The 21,390-nt window shown below is 40.2% G+C and overlaps 1 protein-coding gene across 2 annotated transcripts in view; it reads right to left on the bottom strand.

The window, feature by feature from the left end:
- The window catches only part of tns3 (tensin 3), a 114,404-nt gene that overhangs the window by 42,433 nt on the left and 50,581 nt on the right, over window positions 1-21,390 (bottom strand). For both annotated transcript variants that reach the window (XM_031904453.1, XM_031904452.1), the window contains one exon: window positions 1,264-2,484. In XM_031904453.1, the coding sequence (XP_031760313.1) occupies window positions 1,264-2,484 (1,221 nt within the window). The remainder of the gene's footprint in view (window positions 1-1,263; window positions 2,485-21,390) is intronic.

Raw genomic sequence — 21,390 nt, 5'->3', positions numbered from 1 at the left:
GGGACTGTCCCGCGAAAATCGGGACAGTTGGGAGGTATGCCTTAGGGACCATATAATGACTATTTCCAAATGCTAACAAACGCCTAGAACAAACCCCTGCCAGGTTCACCTCCCACAGGCAATATAGGACAGGCAGAGTATGGTGCACACAGGCAGCATAGGGCAGGCAGAGTATGGCACACACAGGCAGCATAGAGCAGGCAGAGTATGGCACACACAGGCAGCATAGGGCAGGCAGAATATGGCACAATCTGCCTGCCCTATGCTGCCTGTGTGTGCCATACTCTACCTTCCCTACCTTGCCTGTGTGTGCCATACTCTGCCTGCCCCACCTTGCCCATGTGTGCCTACAGTCTGAGTCCGAGTCAGAGGGGGGGGCGTGGCCCGCCAGTACTGACTTACAGCAATTTAAAGGGATGCTAAAAGTGACGTGTTATACATGGTACCAAGTATGCTCCTGTGGCAGTTCTGTCCCCCCCCGGCATTTCCCTGAAGGAAACTTCTTGATACCGCTTCCGCCCCCCCCCAACACCTTCGCTTAGCATTTTTACATTCCTATTAGATAGGGAGGGACTGCATCACTACTACAGGGAGGGCCATTGCACACTCTGCATTAAATCAGCCGAATTTCTGATTTAAAAGTAATTTCTGCCATACAAAACCAAACGGCAGTTCTGCCTACCACACTGCTCTGAGGGAAACTTTTTAATACCACCCCTCTAACACCTTCACTTAGCATTGCTACATCACTAGTACAAGGAGGGCAACTGCACTTTCTGCATTAAATGAGCAACATTTCTGATTGAAACAGTGGTATATATATATATATATACACATATATAGCCAGATTTTGAGAACTCCTTATTGATTTCCTATAAAACTGATTGGGTACATCCTCTAAATTGGCCTATTAAAAAATAGGACATCCAAAAATAAGGGCTGGTTCTGCCCCCCATGCTGCCCTGAGGGAAATGTCTTAATACTGCCCTACAAAAGCTTCACTTAGCATTTTTGCATTGCTATGGGGTAAGGAGGGGCTGCATCACTAGTACAGTAAGGACAATTGCACCTGCATTAAAATCAGCTGAATTTCTAAAACAAAACTTCGTCAATTAACGTTACCAGAGAAGTTTTTGCTGTGCCTGGTATGGGATGCAGCTGCCTCAGGGCAAATATGCTATGGTTTTTGAAACTCATTTTGTTGGGTAGTAAATGTATCATTGTACTATTAAGTAAATATTATGAAAATAATCTTTTACTTACCTTCTTGGAAGCTGTCACCCCCTTGCTTTGCTTCTAAAGGACTTTGCAGGAGTATACCATCTTTCTCAAGATCACCACTTAAAATAGCATTTAGGGAACTTTCAACAGTAGAACTTGTATTTATTCTTGTTGGAATGGGCTCAAATGTTGGATCCAGCTCCAAGATTAATTTATTTAGCTGTTCGATTGACTGGTCTATATCCAGCGTAGGAGAAGAGGGAAAATCATGGTTTGTTATCTCTGTTTGATTTATTGTTTCCTTTTCCAGCATTATATGTTCAATACACTTTGGAACCTGGTCTTGAACAGAGTCTGACAAATCTGTTTCCAAAGTACCTGTTATTTTGTTTTCACATGGGAATCCCTTATTTTGAATCACAGAGGCTTTTGGTGTATTGGGAATGTTAGAAGTCTCTAGAGAACTATGCATGTTATACATAAGTTCATTATCAGCCGAATAACCGTACCGATGAGAACTAACCATTTGTTGTTGACGTACCCAAGACTGAGTAGAGTAGTTACTTTGTGCATAGGCAGGGGCTTGGGTAGGCGGTAGATAAACTGGTTTTAGTTGTCTATCAGCAAATGATCTTTCATACATGGAATCCACAGGCACACCAAAATCCAATGTTAATACGTCATGGCGATCCTCACCAATTTTGTTGCTAAAGCCATCAGACAGCAAAGAATTCTGACTACTCTCATGACAGCTGAAATTTCCAATATTATTAAAATGGTGACCCTCGGATGATGATAAAGTACCTAGGCTGTCCACACTATTCAAATCATTATTTGTCATTTCATCATCTAGAATGTCCGTTTCTCTGTCTTTAAGTTTGGCATCTCCATTTACATAAATCCGAGCTGAGATCATTCTCTCAACGCCACCATAGTTGCTTTGACCGTCAGCTATGTTCTTTAACGAACACATTGTGCTTTCTACTCCAAAACCACTCAGCAGTTGATCCAGTTCTACTTTTTCTTGTGGGCTTAAACCTTTTTTGCTTATGGATCCAGATTTTTCGGCTGTCACTCTGTTCTTTATAGAAGCAGTGGAATGACCAGAATCACTGCTTACAGACAAAGAGTGTTCACTGTGGTCAGGACTCCTGGTCAGAGGAAAACCAGATCCAGCAACGGTAGTAATTCCATTTGATGTACTCTTCTTTCTCACTCTGGCATACAAACTACCATCAAGAGGCCCCTGTGTGTGTGAGAAGCCTGAGGGTGGGAAAAAAGGAAGAATTCAATTGTAAGAATAAAAATGTACATTTTGTTAAACATTGTTTAAATATTTATTTTTTTATCAAGGAAGAACAGGTAATACTTTGCTAGTTCATATAACTATATGTTCAGCCATTGTGATAATACTGCACTTCCACTGTGGATATGCAATGGATTCTGAACAGATTAGGTTTTCCTCAATGTGTTAATCATTGATTAATCATTGATTTGTTTAACATATGTACTATTCAAAAGTCACTGATGTTGCTATCCCTGTCCTACTTGCAGCTGGATGACAAAAAGCTAATCTCTCATTCTGCCAGGTGCAAATTTCCCAGTCTTGATAAATTAGCCCAACAGACTGTTAGAACCAAGAAAGCACTGAACTTGCCACTGCATCAGTATATTTCCTTAAGGGTAGGGGTACAAGGGGAGATTAGTCGCCCCGCGTTGCTGTGATGTCCCGCAGTTGCCCAAAGTTTCCTCTCAAGGCAACTTCAGGCGACTGCGGGAGATCGCAGCGACGCATATGCCATCCCACTGCCGATTTACATTCTAGCCGGTGGGATGTCATTGCAGGGAGATTAGTCATCAGCGACAATGAAGACTAATCTCCCCGTGAACCCCTGCCCTAACAGTGTTAGGGTGAAGACACACAGAGCTACTAGTAGCAGCTACTTGTTGTGGCTACTAAAATAGACAATGCTGATCATTTACTGATAATTGTCTCTACATGTGTTTTAGCAGAGGCAATTCTCAGTATTTTCTAAGGCACGGTATTTTCTGGAGTTTAGTAGCCGTGAAAAAGTAGCTGCTACTCGTAGCTCGGTGTGTTTTCACCCTCAGTAGTAGGACTACTTACACAATAAGGGTGCATTACATTGCTGAAAGATGTGAATGCAGCTAAAGGTAAAATTATTTGCCTGGGATGCAGGAAAAATAAAAGACTAAATCAAAGGAAAATGTAAAATCGTACAATGTATGTTGTATTGTATTAATCCAAATATATAAATAAATTATTTCTGTACTAAATATGTATACTACAGTAGTCTACTTGTAAAGTGAGCTGAAGGAAAGCATAATCACAGTCAGTGTGTGAGGTGATAAAAGAGGAAGATCACTTTTGAATAACCTTTTGAAATGTTACTGACGGACCTATTCTAAACAGCTATTTTATTTTAAATGGTTAAAGGGGTTGTTCACCTTTGAGTTAACTTTTAGTATGACGTAGAGAGTAATATTCTGAGATAATTTGAAATTGGTCTTCATTTTTTAATTTTTGTAGTTTAATTATTTCAGTTTTTGTCCAGCAGCTCTCCCGTTTGAAGTTTTAGCAGTTATTTGGTTGCTAGGATCCAAATTACCTTAGCAACCAGGGTGTGGTTTGAATGATAGTGTGATATATGAATAGGTGAGGACTTGAATAGAAAAATAAATAAGTACTAAAAGGTAGCAAAAACTCAAGCCTCAATAAGCAATAGTTTTTTTTTTTTTGCTGTGGGGGTCAGTGAAGAGTTAGAAGAAATGAATAAAAAACTATAAATAATAAATACCAATTGAAAAGTTGCTGAGAATTGGCCATTCCATAACATACTAATAGTTAACTTAAAGGTGAACCACCCCTTTAAGAACATCATATCAATACCCCAAACAGTTTCTGTACAAGGCTGGACCCCAGCATAGGGCAGATTGACCCCTCTGAAGGGTAGGTAAGCAGATACAGTTTGGTAGCTCCTGCCAATTCCGGACTCAAAAGAGCTAATATCTAATAACCATTCCACTGAGAAGCCCCTAATAATAGGCTGCTCTAAGGCTTCTGCTTAAATAAGGGAGATATTCGTTTATTTAAAGGTATATAGGGAGCTCTGAACAAATGGGCAGTTTATAAATTAAGGGAGAGGTGACTTCAGTAAACATAGCCCAATTTTCAAATTAGTGCTTTAAAATGGTAAAACCATATGAAAATATGGATTATTTTAATTAAAACAACAGGCAGAATGTAATTTCCTATTTAGTGTTTGCTTGGCGTGCAACTTTCAATGCTGTGCTCTCCACCTTGCATTTGATTTTAACGTTGCAAAAGGTGCAGAGTGCCATTTGTACAGACTGTTGCTCTGTGCTTGGGTTAAACTTACTTTCAGAGCAATAGTGAATGAGTGTGGAGAGTATTTCACTAAACCTCAACAGGGGGCATCACCAATTACTTAGTGCAAGCAGTCTCTGCATTATACCAATACATTTTTACTGCTTAAATTTGACTTTTAACAAGTTTGATTACTAATCTTGTTTGTCAATATGGATAATAGGCACTAGTTCACATGAGTGTGCTCAATTTTAAGTTAATTGCCACTTTCTATAAAGTTCAGTGGATCTGAAATCCCCTGAGAATTGGTATTTGTAAGCCAATAGCTGTCTAAAAACATGTTATGCATATTCATGGTTGATTATATTAATAGGGGAACTAAAAATAGCTTCTACTACTTTTTTGAGTTTCTGCGATTCCCTAAATAATTCAACAAAGAGAAGAAAACAATTAGGTTTTTAATTATTACTAAAATGCAAGGTTCATAACTTTTTCTATGTTTTTTTTTTTTTTTAGGCTTCACAAACTAGGTCAAGTTGTTATTATGGGGGATTTTAATTATCCGGACACTGACTGGAGTAATGGGGTGGCTAAGTCAGAAAAAGCTAAATGAATTTCTTTTGGACATGGTGATTTCTAATAATACTGAACTCATCTCTAACATTTGTGTGGGTGAGCATTTAGGGCATAGTGATCATAACATGCTCTCCTTTGAGATACTGTTAGAGACAGCTCTATAAGGGAGTAACTTTGAGATACTGTTACAGAGACAGCTCTATAAGGGAGTAACTTAAACACTCAATTTTAGACGTGCAGACTTTGCCAGAATAAGGGCATCTCTGCAATGTGTCAACAGGGAAAAGTTTTTCACAGGGTTAAACATGGAAGGAAAATGGAACATCTGTAAAACATTGCTTAGCAGGCATACAGATTAATATATTCCCCTTGTAAACAAGGAAAGGCATCACAAAGCAAAACCTTTATGATTGAATAAAAATGTTAGTGCCGAGGCTGGTAAGAGAAAACGTGCTTTTAAAGCATACAAGCTAGCTGGGACAGTTGAAACTTCAGGAACAAAGAAGCAAATAAAGCATGCAAAAAAGCAAGCTAAATTAGAGATGGAAAGGGGTATTACAACTAGGAAAAATTATTTTGTACATATGCAAATTAAGCACAAAGGGGTTGGACCCTTATTATCACAGGAGGGTCAGTTGGGTGATGAGAACAGGGAAAAAGCAGAAATTTTGAACTCTTATTTTTTATCAGTCTATACAACTGAGGAGCCAGCTAATGAAGGCTTGCCTTTTAATAGACCCCATTCTAGTAATATAGTAACTACTGATGCATGGGTCACTCAGGAGGAAATTCAAAAAAGACTTAAAAAAAGACAGTAAACAAAGGTCGGGGACCAGATGCTATTCATCCCAGGGTATTAAATGAGCTTAGCACTGTGATTGCCAAACCTCTTGACTTAATTTTTCAGGATTCATTAAGGTCTGGCATGGTGCCGAGAGACTGGTGAATTGCTAATGTGGTGCAGTTATTTAAAAAGGGATTCTGTTTTCAGTCTGATAACTATAGGCCTGTTAGTCTGACAGTAGTAAGAAAGCATTTGGAAGGGGTAGTAAGGGATAGGGTACTTGAATAGATTGCAAATCACAATCCTATAAGTTCGTGCCAGCATGGTTTTATGTGCAACAGATCTTGCCAGACTAATTTAGTTGCCTTTTATGAGGAGATGAGCAGGAACCTCAATACTGGAATGGCAGTGGATATCATCTACTTTTGCAAGCTTTTGATACAGTACCTCACAGAAAGTTAATGATAAAATTGAGGAATATTGGTCTAGAACATAATATTTGAAATTGTATAGAAAACTGGCTGAAGCATAAATTACAAAGAGTGGTGGAAAATGGAACATTTTATAATTGTCTCAGTGTTGTTAGTGGAGTAGCGCAGGGGTCAGTCCTTGGTTCTTTTCTTTTTAACATTTTTAGAAGCGCATTTATCAAATAGTGAGTTCTACCTTTCACCTATTGATAAACACACTTCAAAGAATCCCATAGGAATGAATAGAATGTGGGTGACTTTTTAGTTTTAAAATTAAATCTGCCCCTAAATGTTAGTGTGTTGGGGGTATCCTTACTTGAAAAGGATCTGGGAATTTTTGTAGATAACAAGTTGCCTAATTCCAGGCAGTGTCATTCTGTGGCTGCTAAAGCAAATGAAGTGCTGTCTTGTATAAAAAAGGGCATTCACTTAAGGCAGTGCTGTCCAACTGGCGGCCCTCGACCCCCCTCTGTGTGGCCCCCCACCTCTCTGGCAGCTTTGATGACTTCATTTTGTGTTAGCTTTAAATTGTATCAGTACTGAGATTAAATGGCCCCCTGCATGGTTCTCACCTCAGATTCAGGCTGTAATCCCCCTGTACTGTTTAAAAATTTAATCCCGTGTTGTTCACACCTTTTAATCTCTGCATTGTTCCCCCCCTGCAGTGTTCACACCTCAGGCTCGGGCTGTAATCACTCACATTGTTCACCTCTTCACACCTCATTGTATGTACTACCTGGCCTATGCTGCCTGTGTATAGGCAGCATAGGGTAGGCAGAGTATGGCACATAGGTAGCATAGGGCAGGGAGGGTATGGCACAAACAGGCAGAGTATGGCACACACAGGCAGCATAGGACAGGCAGAGTGCTGCCTGTGTGTGCCATACTCTGCTTACCCTATGCTGCCTGTGGGAGGTGAGCCTGGCAGGGGTTTGTTCTGGGAGTTTGTTAGCAGTTGGAAATAAAATTAAATGGTCCCTAAGGTGTGTAATTTTATGCTGGGGGTTGCTGTGCTATCCACAGGGGAGGATGAGGCATATGGATTTAAGAGTGTGTCTTAATATGACATAATATATTTCTTTAACATATGAATGATGGTTGATATCCCTGCAGTGACCATTGTGATAAAATGGGTGTGGTTCGAAGTGAATGTGGTTTAAAATGGGGGAGTGGCCAAAACTAGCTTCCATTAGCGGCCCTCCAACATATATGCAAGAGAAATTCCGGCCCTCGGCACCGCAGAAGTTGGACAGCACTGACTTAAGGGATGAAAACATATGCCTCACCTTGAGTATGCAGTGCAGTTTTGGGCTCCAGTGCAGAGATGTGCAACTACAATGGTAGAGGGGATGGTTGTTTTTGCTGGAAAAGGTGCTTGCAAGGGGACATGATTACTCTGTACATTAGGAGTGGTAAAGTTTGGCCAGAACGTCTTGGGACTGAAAGGCATAGGTTGAGCTTTTGGCTACGAAATTCTATTTGCACCCAAAGTGCTGATCGTGACTACATTAGCTGCACTCTAGGAATGAAATAAATAGTACAAAGTTTGCCAAGGTGCCATAACCCATACCAACTCATATGATGTTTATTTTTAAACAGATAACCAGTATATCTACATAATAGCAACCGGCAGAATGGTTGCTATAGATGACTAGAACTATAGCAAGCTTTGTTTCTGTTATTTTTAAGTCCAGTAGCTGTATTACACAAGCATGTTTAGTATGGCAGATTTTCTGTGCCATTTGCTTACATTTGGTTTTGACCCAGACAGCTCGGTTTTTGGAAGGGCTGTCCAAGTCAAAACTACCTGTCTGGTTTTTTAAATTGGGAAAACTGGGCAGGACTCCTAGATTGATGCTGATCACCATGTCCCAGCCTCGCTCACAAAGCACCACCATCCCGCCCAGTGACGTCACACCCTGCTCCGCTTTCCAGAGGGGAAAAGATGGCACCCTAAATAGGAAGAACATTAAAACAAAAACACCAAAAGGACATCATGATAGTATGTAGATATATTATAACCAGATCACAGAATGCACTGATGTATGTAAAAGGCATGCTCCAGTCTAATACAGAAGACATCTATACTATGAAGATTTTTGAGGCCTAACAGATCCACAAACTATTAAGTTTCACATATCACCTAGCTTAAGCACACATATTAAACAATCCTCTATAACACTTTGTTCCTTACGCTGTTATCAACAAAGTTAGTGTTGCTCCTGAATGTAGCGCTGTGTATTCCTCTCCACAGGCAATTTACTTTGTTGTGGGTGTAAAGGCATTTCAGAGAGATTAGTTGCCCCACATTAGCAGATATTTATTGCAGTCAACTTATCTCTTGTGGGGCATTGGTCTTAAACAGTGTAAATTCAAAATTATTTTACTTCATTGCCATCTTGATTCCAAAGAAGTGATAATAGTCAGTTAAAATGGAATCTAGTTTGCCCAATTTGGTATCTACAGGCCACACAATTCCTAGAGAAAAGCAGCCTCATGCCGTGGGTTTCAGGCCCGATTATCTCATCATATTTGATTTTCTTCCCCAAGGAGACTTTTGTATAAAAAAAAAAAAAAATATAGTGTCTGATTATTTTTATATGACTTGGCTGGCTGTATTTAAAAAAAAAAATCATGAAAATTTTAAAATGAAAATAATGCAACCTAAAACTTGTCAAGATGACACAGAAGTAAATGATAAGTTTATATTCAACCTTCAAGCAAGTCAAGTTTTTTTTCTGTGATTTTGCTCTGTTCCTATCAAGTTTGAAATTGAAAGGAATGCAGTAATTTTTGTCCAGACAGAGCAATTTGCGTTCTGATGCGATTACAAGATGGTCATTAACTCCCTTGTGGGGTGTCCTACTTACTGCAGGAGTTCTAGAACACAAATATGGAGACAATCCATAATGTCCTTGTATAGGATAGATAGGAGTTTTTTGGGGAGGGGGAGTAGAGGGTACCCTCGAGAGTCACTGTGACTTTTGCTGGACAAAGAGTATGAAATAGTGCCTGAAAGGCATGTAGCAACTGAGCTACCTATACAACTGGAGCCTCAGGTAGAAGATCACCAAGTTCTTGAAGACCCAAACGTGACCAGTTTACACTATCAGGTAAGTCAAAAAAGTGTGGAAGTAGTGAATTGCCCCACAGTGGAAGATGACATGTAAAGCCTACATTTGCCTACAATTTATATCAGTTGTGCACGTCTCCCCCACCCAAATGGCACCATTAGTACTGCATATATCCCCTCCGTTTGCCAGCACCATCCCATTTTCCTAAAGCAAATAGCAGCTTTCATCCAGTGGCCATTTTCCTTCTGATACATAATCAGTTACATTTAAACCTGCAAACAGCATATACACACACACAGACCCTTATTCAGCATACGTTTCTTCAAGAATACAGGCTCATGCAGGCAGAACTGTCTCTGATAAAAGTTCTGCTTTGTTTGAGCTGAGCTCAGGAGAGAGAGAGGAGAAAAAAATTTGAAGCAGACAGCTAGAGCTGAATTCCATGGGAACCAGCAATGCCATCTCTTCACTGGCTGCTAGCCTGGGGGGGCGTGTTTAGTAATCTGAGCTTAGAACAACTGAGCATGCCCACAAGCCAACAGGCAAAGCATATTCCCGAGGGAGGGGGCCCGAGTGGGTTACAGGAGGAGAAGGCAATCTAAGTGATTAACGAGATGCTGCAGCCTTACTATTAACCTCTGGACAACCAGAGTGGCAGGTATTGAAAGATTTCAAAGAGGCTGTTCAATGATAACATTTTTGCATGTGGGTTTTACATGTCCTTTAAGGTGTCAGGAAGAGTGGCCATGTCAGAAGAATGCCTGTAGGGATAGGTACCCAGACCTTCAAATGAAAAGAGAATAGAGGTGTGGAGGGTCATGTTGGGATTGTAGGAATTGGGTGAGAGACACCAATGTAAATAATAGATTTGGGAGGCCTTTTGTTATGTGAGAAGTCTATCTCACCCAGGAGATACGGCATAGGTGCAGATATTAAAGCAGCAATTTACACCATGCTCTAGAGATAATTTTTGCCTGACAATTACAATTATAAATCAGGGTATAAACTAAGGGGTGAAAAACATAAATTTATGTAATCCCAACAAACTATGGACAAACAATGCCTGTTTTGTTTAAATTGTAGAACATTTCCTAGTAGCTTAGTGCACATATTGTCTATATATATATATAAGTAGAAAGAAGCCGCTCTCACAGGTCTTATATGCAAAAAAATATATCTTTTAATGTATGGTGAACTAGTTCACCATACATTAAAAGATATATTTTTTTGCATATAAGACCTGTGAGAGCGGCTTCTTTCTACTTGAATTTTGTTTCCTGCTTTGATGACTGCACCCAGGCAACTTCAACTTACATACATGAGTGCCAGTGATCTCCAGTTTTTATATTATATATATATATATATATATTGTGGGGGTTTAGCTGGTAGCAGCCGGTAGCGGAAGGAAATCTGGGCTTCAAAGATGAGACAGGCAACTCTGGTTTGCAACCAAAAGGATCAGGCTCCTGCCTGTGCTTTATTTTCCACAGCAAACAATATGCCACCACATGGTATTTGAAAGTAAAAAGTTCAACAAAACAAAGTCTCACCAGACTGTAGTTTCCACAAAGGGTATAACGAAAACCTCACTGCCAATGCCCGGCAGTCTTTTCCTGGGGTCCCAGAAACAGGGGTCTTTGTAACCAGTCCAGCCCTCACAGTCTCACTCAGAAAAAGCTCTCCCCCTTGCTGCACACCCAGGCTCACCTTAAATGCATCAGGTGTTGCCTAATTGGCTCCAGCATTCTCTGACTTCAGGGTCCTAGCCTCTCCTGCCCTGGAGATTTAAAGGAGCCAGTACCTCAAGCCTGGGTGCTATATACCTGCCATCCAACAGACAAGTCTCACTGAGACAAGCCTTTTTGTCACATATATATATATATATATATATATATATATATATATATTATAGAATTGTATTGCATTAACTCATGTTTTGCTATACACATGTTTATTCCCTTTGTGTGTATTGGAACAGAATAAAAAAGGGAGGAAAAAAAGCAAATTGGACATAATGTCACACAAAACTCCAAAAATGGGCTGGGAAAAATTATTGGCACCCTTAACTTAATATTTGGTTGCACACCCTTTGGAAAAAATAACTGAAATCAGTCGCTTCCTATAACCATCACTGAGCTTCTTACACCTCTCACTGGGAATTTTGGACCACTCTTCCTTTGCAAACTGCTCCAGATCTCTCTTATTGGAAGGGCACCTTTTCCCTACAGCAATTTTAAGATCTCTCCACAGATGTTCAATGGGATTTAGATCTGCACTCATTTCTGGCCACTTCAGAACTCTCCAGTGCTTTGTTGCCATCCATTTCTGGGTGCTTTTTGACGCATGTTTGGGGTCATTGTCCTGCTGGAAGAGCCAAGATCTCTGACGCAAATCCAGCTTTCTGACACTGGGCTCTACAGTGCTACCCAAAATCCTTTGGTAATCCTCAGATTTCATGATGCCTTGCACACATTCAAGGCCCCCAGTGCCAGAGGCAGCAAAACAACCCCAAAACATCATTGAACCTCCCCCATATTTCACTGTAGGTACTGTGTTCTTTTCTTTGTAGGCCTCATTCTGTTTTTGGTAAACAGAAGAATGATGTGCTTTACCAAAAAGCTCTATCTTGGTCTCATCTGTCCACAAGATGTTTTCCCAGAAGGATTGTGGCTTACTCAAATACATTTTGGCAAACTGTAGTCTTGCTTTTTTATGTCTCTATGTCAGCAGTGGGGTCCTCCTGGGTCTCCTGCCATAACGTTTCATTTCATTTAAATATCAACGGATAGTTTGCACTGACACTGATGCTCCCTGAGCTTGCAGGACAGCTTGAATTTCTTTGGAACTTGTTTGGGGCTGCTTATCCACCATCCGGACTATCCTGCGTTGCAACCTTTCATCAATTTTTCGCTTCCATCCACGCCCAGGAAGATTAGCTACAGTGTCATGGGTTGCAAACTTCTTGATAATGTTGCGCACTGTGGACAAAGGCAAATCTAGATCTCTGGAGATGGACTTGTAACCTTGAGATTGTTGATATTTTTCCACAATTTTGGTTCTCAAGTCCTCAGACAGTTGTCTTCTCTTCTTTCTGTTGTCAATGCTTAATGTGGCACACACAGACACACAATGCAAAGACTAAGTGAACTTCTCCTTTTTATCAGCTTTCAGGTGTGATTTTTATATTGCCCACACCTGTTACTTGCCCCAGGTGAGTTTAAAGGAGCATCACATGTTTGAAACAATCTTATTTATCCACAATTTTGAAAGGGTGCCAATAATTTTGTCCAGTCCATTTTTTGAGTTTTGTGTGAAATTATGTCCAATTTGCTTTTTTTCCCTCCCTTTTATGTTCTGTTCCAATACACACAAAGGGAATAAACAAAGTCCCACAAAAATTATCTATTGAAATCAAATTTATCAACCCATGGAGGTCTGGATTTGGAGTCACACTCAAAATTAAAGTGGAAAAAAAACACTACAGGCTGATCCAACTTTTATGTAATGTCCTTAAAACAAGTCAAAATGAGGCTCCGTAGTGTGTGTGGCCTCCATGTGCCTGTATGATCTCCCTACAACGCCTGGGCATGCTTCTGATGAGGTGGCGGAAGGTCTCCTGAGGGATCTCTTCCCAGACCTTGGCTAAAGCATCCACCAACTCCTGAACAGTCTGTGGTGCAACGAGGTGTTGGTGGATGGAGCGAGACATGATATCCCAGATGTGCTCAATTGGAGCATGCGCAGTTGAAGCTGATTTCCAGCTAGCCCCAACTGCAAATGCTCAAGCAGGGTCCATGTCAGTGGTGAGACCCAAAGCATTTTCAATAGAATAGAAGATGGTGCCCAGGTACGCTGCTGTGCTGCTCTGCTCTGCTCTTTTAGGTTGCAGGCCAGTTAATGAGGCTTTTATAACTGGGGGGTGGTGTAGTTCTCCTTTAATGTCAGGGCAGTTGATAACATTAACTAATATAAAGAGCATTTAAAAAAAAAAAAAAAAAATCAACATTGAAAAAATACTCATTATGGCTCATCAGACTGGACAACCTTTATTAAAAATAAATTGAGAGTGCCATATTGTTTGGCACCTACCTGCTAAAAAAATGCACCAGCCTGGGTAACTGTTTGCCGATTAATGCAACAACATATTTTTGATCTTCCCCCCTTTTGGCTTGGGCGAGTGCATGAGCAGTGCAAAACAATGTTCTGTACTGTGCCTCTCTTAAAGTCAAACAGGGGATGCCTGAGAGAATTAAAGAAAATGTTGGCCACTCAGCAAACAGTTAGGCTGGTGTGTAGAATCACTGCCTAACAACTTGACACCCCCAGTGATTTTACCTTTACTTCTGGTTTAACCCCCCACTTCAAGTCCACACAATTAGCATGTTTGAAAAGTAGTGCGACCAGAGGCAGACTGGAGCACCGTGGGCTCACCAGTGCTGAGACTTTAAGGGCCCTCCACCCAAATTATTGCTCTGACAGTCTACAATTATTCTTATATTTTATCAATTATCCTTCTATTCAGGCCTCTTATATTTGTTTGCCAGTGTCTCACTCACTCCACTGTTTGGTTGCTATGGTAATTTGAGCCCTAGAAACCAGATAACTGCTAAAATTCCAAACTGGAGAGCTACTAAACAAAAAGCTTCATAATTTACAAACTATAATACACATAAAACAAATGAAGACTAAATGCAAATTGTCTGAAAATATTGATCTTATTCGGTGAACATGTAAGTCGCCGGCACGATTTGCGCGAAATCGCGCCGCCGCGTCTGCCATCCCACCGGCGACTTACATGTTCGCCGGTGGGATGGCAGGGGAAGGCAACTCGGGGAGATTAGTCGCCCGCGAACAGGGAGTTTTGTCGCGGGCGACTAATCTCCCCGTGTGCCAGAGCCCTAAATATTGAACTAGGTAATTCAGAAGAATGTCTGGGACTATGATCTGTTTTTAGATTTATTAAAAAAAAAACTCTCCTGCAAACAAACTTAAATGTATTAGCTAATCCCAGAACAAACAGCAAAATTCTAAACACAATTTTTTTTATGTATGTAATCACTTTAGGTTATCAGGATGCAGCCATTCAAAACATTCTAGGCTTTTCATTGATGATTTTGATAAACGTGTAGTGACAAAGACATTTAAAAAAAAATGCTATAATTTACAGATGGTTGTGGAACACAATGTTAATGGAATTTATGAATAAGGCAGCACTTTACAAGGGGAAACAATTCCATGCATTTTAATGAATATCTTTCTGCCAAATCTTGCTGTAATCATGTGACAGCCATAAATAACTTGGGCTTCAACACAAGACAAAGCAAAATAGTTCAACAAGACATTATGTAGATGGAGAGTCAGAACTACAAACTTACTTTTTTATCATTTAGAGACTAATAAATATGCTAAGGAGCAGAAAATAATTTTATAAATTTGCCAGTATAAAAGATGGAGCCAAGCGTATGCTAAACATTTCCTTGTAAGTATAGTACTTGAGATTTAAACTTTAAAGGAAAAAGCATTTTTCCATGCATTCTTCATTTTCTTATCTTAGGCCTATCATTTTGTTTGCAGAAATATAAATCACAACAGCAACAGCAAATGAAAATTATACATATTTCTTTTACTATGTAAGCTATTAAACATCTTCACTGCAAATGCAGTGCTTCACCTATGCCAAAAATTAATGTTGAATAAACAAAGGATGGCAAAAGATGGCTGCTTCTCTATTTTAAGACTTTAAGAATGAACAAACTACAAGATATATTCCCACCCATTTAAAACCAAATTCCATGAAAACACAAAACATTCATCTACATCTCTATAATTTATCTCTATCGACAATGCAAGCATAAACAAGGAAAACGTAAGTGCTTGGAAAACTTTTTCAAAGTACTCAGCGAGGCAGGAAACCACTGGTGCTCCAGCTGTTACATCTGGAATGCTAAAGGCCTCCTGAGCCTGTTCCACTCATCTACTGAAAATGTTTTCTGCAAATGATAGTTTTGCTAACTTGGTATGAAACCGCCTCTTTTTGCAGATAAATACATGTATACCAAATTACGACAAAACAGAAGTATAAAAATGATTTAGTAAAGTTGCAGTTTGCTGAAAGTTCATAAAATGATGCAAAATGTTTTAATTAATACTTTGGTGCTTCATTAAAAAAGTTACAGAACCATCACATCATGAAATCCTAAAACCTGCAAAAAGGCTTCTGAACAAAATGCCAGTTTTTCTTTGAGATTTTGTATGCCTCTCAGCTACCCCTTTTTCAATTATTCAGCACTTAAGAAAACACAAGCAAAATGTAACCACTGAAAAGCAAGCACAGTGAAAACAACACAAGTATTTTATAATCCCCCATTGTTTTTAACCCTAGAAAGAAAGGATTCAGCAATGTGACATAGCTCTAACAGTGTATCAGGCTAGTCTTTAAAACATTCCTTGCATATCCTGCTTCCTCCCCCCTTTCACTTAGCAGCTCCAGCAGCCCCTCTGCCAACTCTCATGCAAAATGATTTACCCTTCATATGCAGAAATATCTCACCTTACAAGACGAATTGAGGTTTTTGGAACCTCTTAAAGGACAGCATCCTTGAAGGTATTTGCATAAAAAGCTTAAAGAGCAATGTTTGGAAATGCTGCAGCTTTTAGTAACTGGCTTTATTTCATGAACGGAACAGTCCAGACTGAGTAAAAAGTAAACACAAGGGCGGAGAATACATCTAATCAGGTTTGCTGAAATAGGAACTCTTGGAAGAAAGAAGTAAAAGGGGGAGGTGAGAGGAGCCCTGGAGAAATGTAAAGTGAGTCTGTAAGCTACTTCATTCATTGTGGCTCCACCTCATCCAAATATGTAATTTAACTATGAAGCTGCCTAACAGTACAATCCACCATCTACTGCCAGGGCAAAACTATAGCAGCACTTTGTTTTTTAACTATGGACAGAAGGTTTTGCTATATTTTTTCCAACTCATTTAATGACAGGCCATATTTAACAATTTAGGAATTTCCAAATGTTTAAAAATGCTTAGTTTAAATGTTTTTGTACACTTATTTTAGACAGAAGTTCTCTTTTTTTTCAACCACAGTGCAGCATGTTAACTGATCTCATTCTGCCCTGTGAGTACCCCGTGGCAGACATGAATTAGTTATCTGTGTGCAGCATTCATGGGTATGGAGCTTAAGGCTGATGCGTGAAGAATAAAAACCACAGATGGAGAGGTCCATGTGATCATGCCCTTAGACTGATGCCACATGGGATGGATTCTTGGCCTGGGGATAAACGCAGGTAGAGAATGCTCCCCCTATGCTTCACAAAGATTACTGATGTGCCTGCACCCTGAGCCATTGCGCCTGCTCAAGTATGCATTTAAACGCAGAAATCCACTATATGTGCCTTCACCCAGACCATGCTCCGGGTGCAGGGACAACAATACAATTTTTGAAGTGTATGTATGGATTCTAGGCCTGCATTTTTCCGCAGGTGGAGAGCTCTGTGTGATCATGCCGTTCGACTTCTCTATGCTTCAAAAATGTTATGTTACTGCATCCGGAGCATGGTCTAGGTGCAGGCACATGAATATGATTTTTAAAGTGTAGGTACAGATTCTAGGCCTGCACTTTTCCACAGGCCAAGAATAGGACCTGTGCGGCATCAGTCCATGGGCATGATCACATGGAGTGTTTGCTCCGCTGCTCTCCACCTGTGTTTTTTATTCAGCCAGAGAAAAGGGGATAAGCCCCAATATCAGCATCTCCCTGTAGCTGCACTGACAGCTTCTACATGCAACTACACAGAGCAGAGTGGAAGCGGAGATCGGCCTGAAAATGCATGCTTTAACATTTTCAGGGTTGACCTCCACTTCTGTGCCATGTGCCTACATGCAGGCAGAGGCTGTGATCGTCAGTGCAGCTACAGGGTGATGCTTATTAGGGCAAATCCACTTGATCAAAGACCACAGGCGGAGAGCAGCGTTACAAATGGTCCACTTGACCATGCCCTAAATACAAAAACTTGGGGGTCTAGTTATTATGCACCAAAATAAATCACATCGCAACAGGCATCACAGCATAAAAAAAAAACAGTGTTTATCAAGCTGTGTATTTTCAGCAATCCCTTATCTCTGTGTAAAAGTCCAGTGTAAATGAAGGCAGCAGTTTAAAAATGCTATGTGAAAATATGGCATCCATCGCATTTTTTACACACTTACGTGCCGCTTGAATTTCTCCCACTGACTTTAACTGATTAGGAAAGGTTTGAAGTGGCATACAATAATTGCATCAAATCTGGAGATCAGGCAGCAGAAAATAAAACATGCACCTTGATAAAGTTGCGTTTTTTTTTTTTTACGCAGCATTGTACACTATATTTCTAGTGTTAATCATTTTACAAAGCATGATAAAGAGGCCCCTCTTGGGATGCTTTACACATGGAAATTTTCAAATGTGCTCCCATACCGTAGATTTTTTTGTATGTGTTTCACCGAACAGGAATGCAGGAGCTGACCTTAGTGTACTAAGCAATGAAATTGCATTTAACTCAAGCATTTCTATGTAGAACCATTCACAGGTAAAGGCTCTATTCTCATGGGCGCTTTAACATGCATTTCCATACCTGGGGGGCAGCCCTTGGGTACCTCTATCAAAAAAAAAAAAAAAAAGTGTTGTGGCTAAATCTGGCAGCAGGGGTGGTTAACCCTCTCTTCTATGAACTGGAGCATGCAATGGTCTGAATTCTCATACACCGCTTTTTAAAAGAATGGGACAGGCTGAGGTATGCTGCCTAGAGAAGCACTGGACCAAACTACAGTCCTTCATATACAGTCATGGGCAAAAGTTTTGAGAATGACACAAGTATTAGCTTTCACAAAGTTTGCTGCTAAACTGCTTTTAGATCTATGTTTCAGTTGTTTCTGTGATGTACCGAAATATAATTACAAGCACTTCATACGTTTCAAAGGCTTTTATCGACAATTACATGACATTTATGCAAAGAGTCAGTATTTGCAGTGTTGGCCCTTCTTTTTCAGGACCTCTGCAATTCGACTGGGCATGCTCTCAATCAATTTCTGGGCCAAATCCTGACTGATAGCAACCCATTCTTTCATAATCACTTCTTGGAGTTTGTCAGAATTAGTGGGTTTTTTTTGTCCACCCGCCTCTTGAGGATTGACCACAAGTTCTCAATGGGATTAAGATCTGGGGAGTTTCCAGGCCATGGACCCAAAATTTCAACGTTTTGGTCCCCGAACCACTTAGTTATCACTTTTGCCTCAAGGCACTGTGCTCCATCATGCTGGAAAATGCATTGTTTGTCACCAAACTGTTGTTGGATTGTTGGAAGAAGTTGCTGTTGGAGGGTGTTTTGGTACCATTCTTTATTCATGGCTGTGTTTTTGGGCAAAATTGTGAGTGAGCCCACTCCCTTGGATGAGAAGCAACCCCACACATGAATGGTCTCAGGATGCTTTACTGTTGGCATGACACAGGACTGATGGTAGCGCTCACCTTTTCTTCTCCGGACAAGCCTTTTTCCAGATGCCCCAAACAATCGGAAAGCGGCTTCATCTGAGAATATGACTTTGCCCCAGTCCTCAGCAGTCCATTCACCATACTTTCTGCAGAAGATCAATCTGTCCCTGACGTTTTTTTTTGCTGCCGTTCTTGACACCAGGCCATCTTCCAAAAGTCTTCGCCTCACTGTGCGTGCAGATGCGCTCACACCTGCCTGCTGCCATTCCTGAGCAAGCTCTGCACTGGCTCTGCACTCCTATCCCGCAGCTGAATCCTCTTTAGGAGACGATCCTGGCACTTGCTGGACTTTCTTGGACGCCCTGAACATGAATTGAACCTCTTCCCTTGAAGTTTTTGATGATCCTATAAATTGTTGATTTAGGTGCAATCTTAGTAGCCACAATATCCTTGCCTGTGAAGCAATTTTTATGCAACACAATGATGGCTGCACGTGTTTCTTTGCAGGTCACCATGGTTAACAATGGAAGAACAATGATTTCAAGCATCACCCTCCTTTAACATGTCAAGTCTGCCATTCTAACCCAATCAGCCTGACATAATGATCTCCAGCCTTGTGCTCGTCAACATTCTCACCTGAGTTAACAAGACGATTACTGAAATGATCTCAGCAGGTCCTTTAATGACAGCAATGAAATGCAGTGGAAAGGTTTTTTTGGGATTAAGTTAATTTTCATGGCAAAGAAGGACTATGCAATTCATCTGATCACTCTTCATAACATTCTGGAGTATATGCAAATTGCTATTATAAAAACTTAAGCAGCAACTTTTCCAATTTCCAATATTTATGTAATTCTCAAAACTTTTGGCCACGACTGTACAGTCAGACAGACAGACATGGTTTTGTTTATCATTGGCTGAGCTTTCAAAGTAGCAACTTCCTTTAAATATATAACATGCCTTACGGAAACAGTAGTATTTCTGCAGTGACAACGTTTATTGGATTAACAGAAAATATGCAATATGCATCATAACAAAATTAGACAGGTACATAAATTTGGGTACCCCAACAGAGATATTACATCAATACTTAGTTGAGCCTCCTTTTGCAAATGTAACAGCCTCTAGATGCCCCCTACAGCCTTTGATGAGTGTCTAGATTCTGGATGGCGGTATTTTTGACTATTAGTCCATACAAAATCTCTCCAGTTCAGTTAAACTTGATGGCCATCGACAGCCTGCTTCAAATCATCCTATAGATTTTCGATCTAGTCGGGGGACTGTAATGGCCATTCCAGAATACTGTACTTCTCCCTATGCATAAATGCCTTTGTAGATTTCCAACTGTGTTTAGGGTCATTGTCTTGTTGGAATATCCAACCCCTGTGTAACATCAACTTTGTGACTGATGCTTAAACATTATCCTGAAGAATTTGTTGATATTGGGTTGAATTCATCTGACCCTCGACTTTAACAATGGCCCCAGTACCTGAACTAGCCACGCAGCCCCACAGCATGATGGAACCTCCGCCAAATTTGACAGTAGGTAGAGCAGGTGTTTTTCTTGGAATGCGGTGTTGTTCTTCTGCCATGCAAAGTGCTTTTTGTTATGACCAAATAACCCAATTTTTCTGTAACTTGTCAAATGACTCTGTTTGTGGCATGAGTGCAGAAAGGGCTTCTTTCTCATCACCCTGCCAGATGTTCTTTGTGCAAATTGCACTGAATTGTAGAATGACATACAGATACACCATCTGCAGCAAGATGTTCTTGCAGGTCTTTGGAGGTGATCTTTGGTTAGTCTATAACCATTCTCACAATCCTCCGCATATGCCGCTCATGTATTTTTCTTGGCCTGCCAGACCTGGGTTTTACAGCAACTGTGCCTGTGGCCTTTCATTTCCTGATTACATTCCTTACAGTTCAAACTGACAGTTTAAACCTCTGAGATAGCTTTTTGTAGTCTTCCCCTAAACTATGATACTGAACAATCTTTGTTTTAAGATCTTTTAAGAGTTGCTTTGAGAATCCCCTGCTGTCACTCTTCAGAGGAGAGTCAAACAGAAGCAAAAATTGCAATTCGCTACCTTAAATACATTTTCTGATGATTGGACACACCTACCTATGAAGTTCAAGGCTTAACAAGCTAATTCAACCAATTTGGTGTTGCCAGTATTGAGCAGTTACATGCATTCAAATTAGCAAAATTACAAGGGTACCCAAATTTTTTTTTTTTTTTGCACAGCCAGTGTTTCACATTTGATTTAATTCATATGACTAAATACTGCTTCACTAAAAATATTTGTTCAGAAAACACCCCAGTACTCAGATGTTCCTGGGAAATTAAAGACATACCACTGTTATATTTTTTGTTGAAAGCGGAGTAAATTATTATGCAGGCTGAGAGTGGTTCCCAAACGTTTTCATATGACTGTATGT

The sequence above is a fragment of the Xenopus tropicalis genome, chromosome 6, assembly GCF_000004195.4.
Source record: "Xenopus tropicalis strain Nigerian chromosome 6, UCB_Xtro_10.0, whole genome shotgun sequence".
NCBI classification, from domain to species: domain Eukaryota; kingdom Metazoa; phylum Chordata; class Amphibia; order Anura; family Pipidae; genus Xenopus; species Xenopus tropicalis.
Note: the sequence above shows the minus strand (reverse complement) of the source record. Positions and strands in the feature narration are given on the sequence as shown.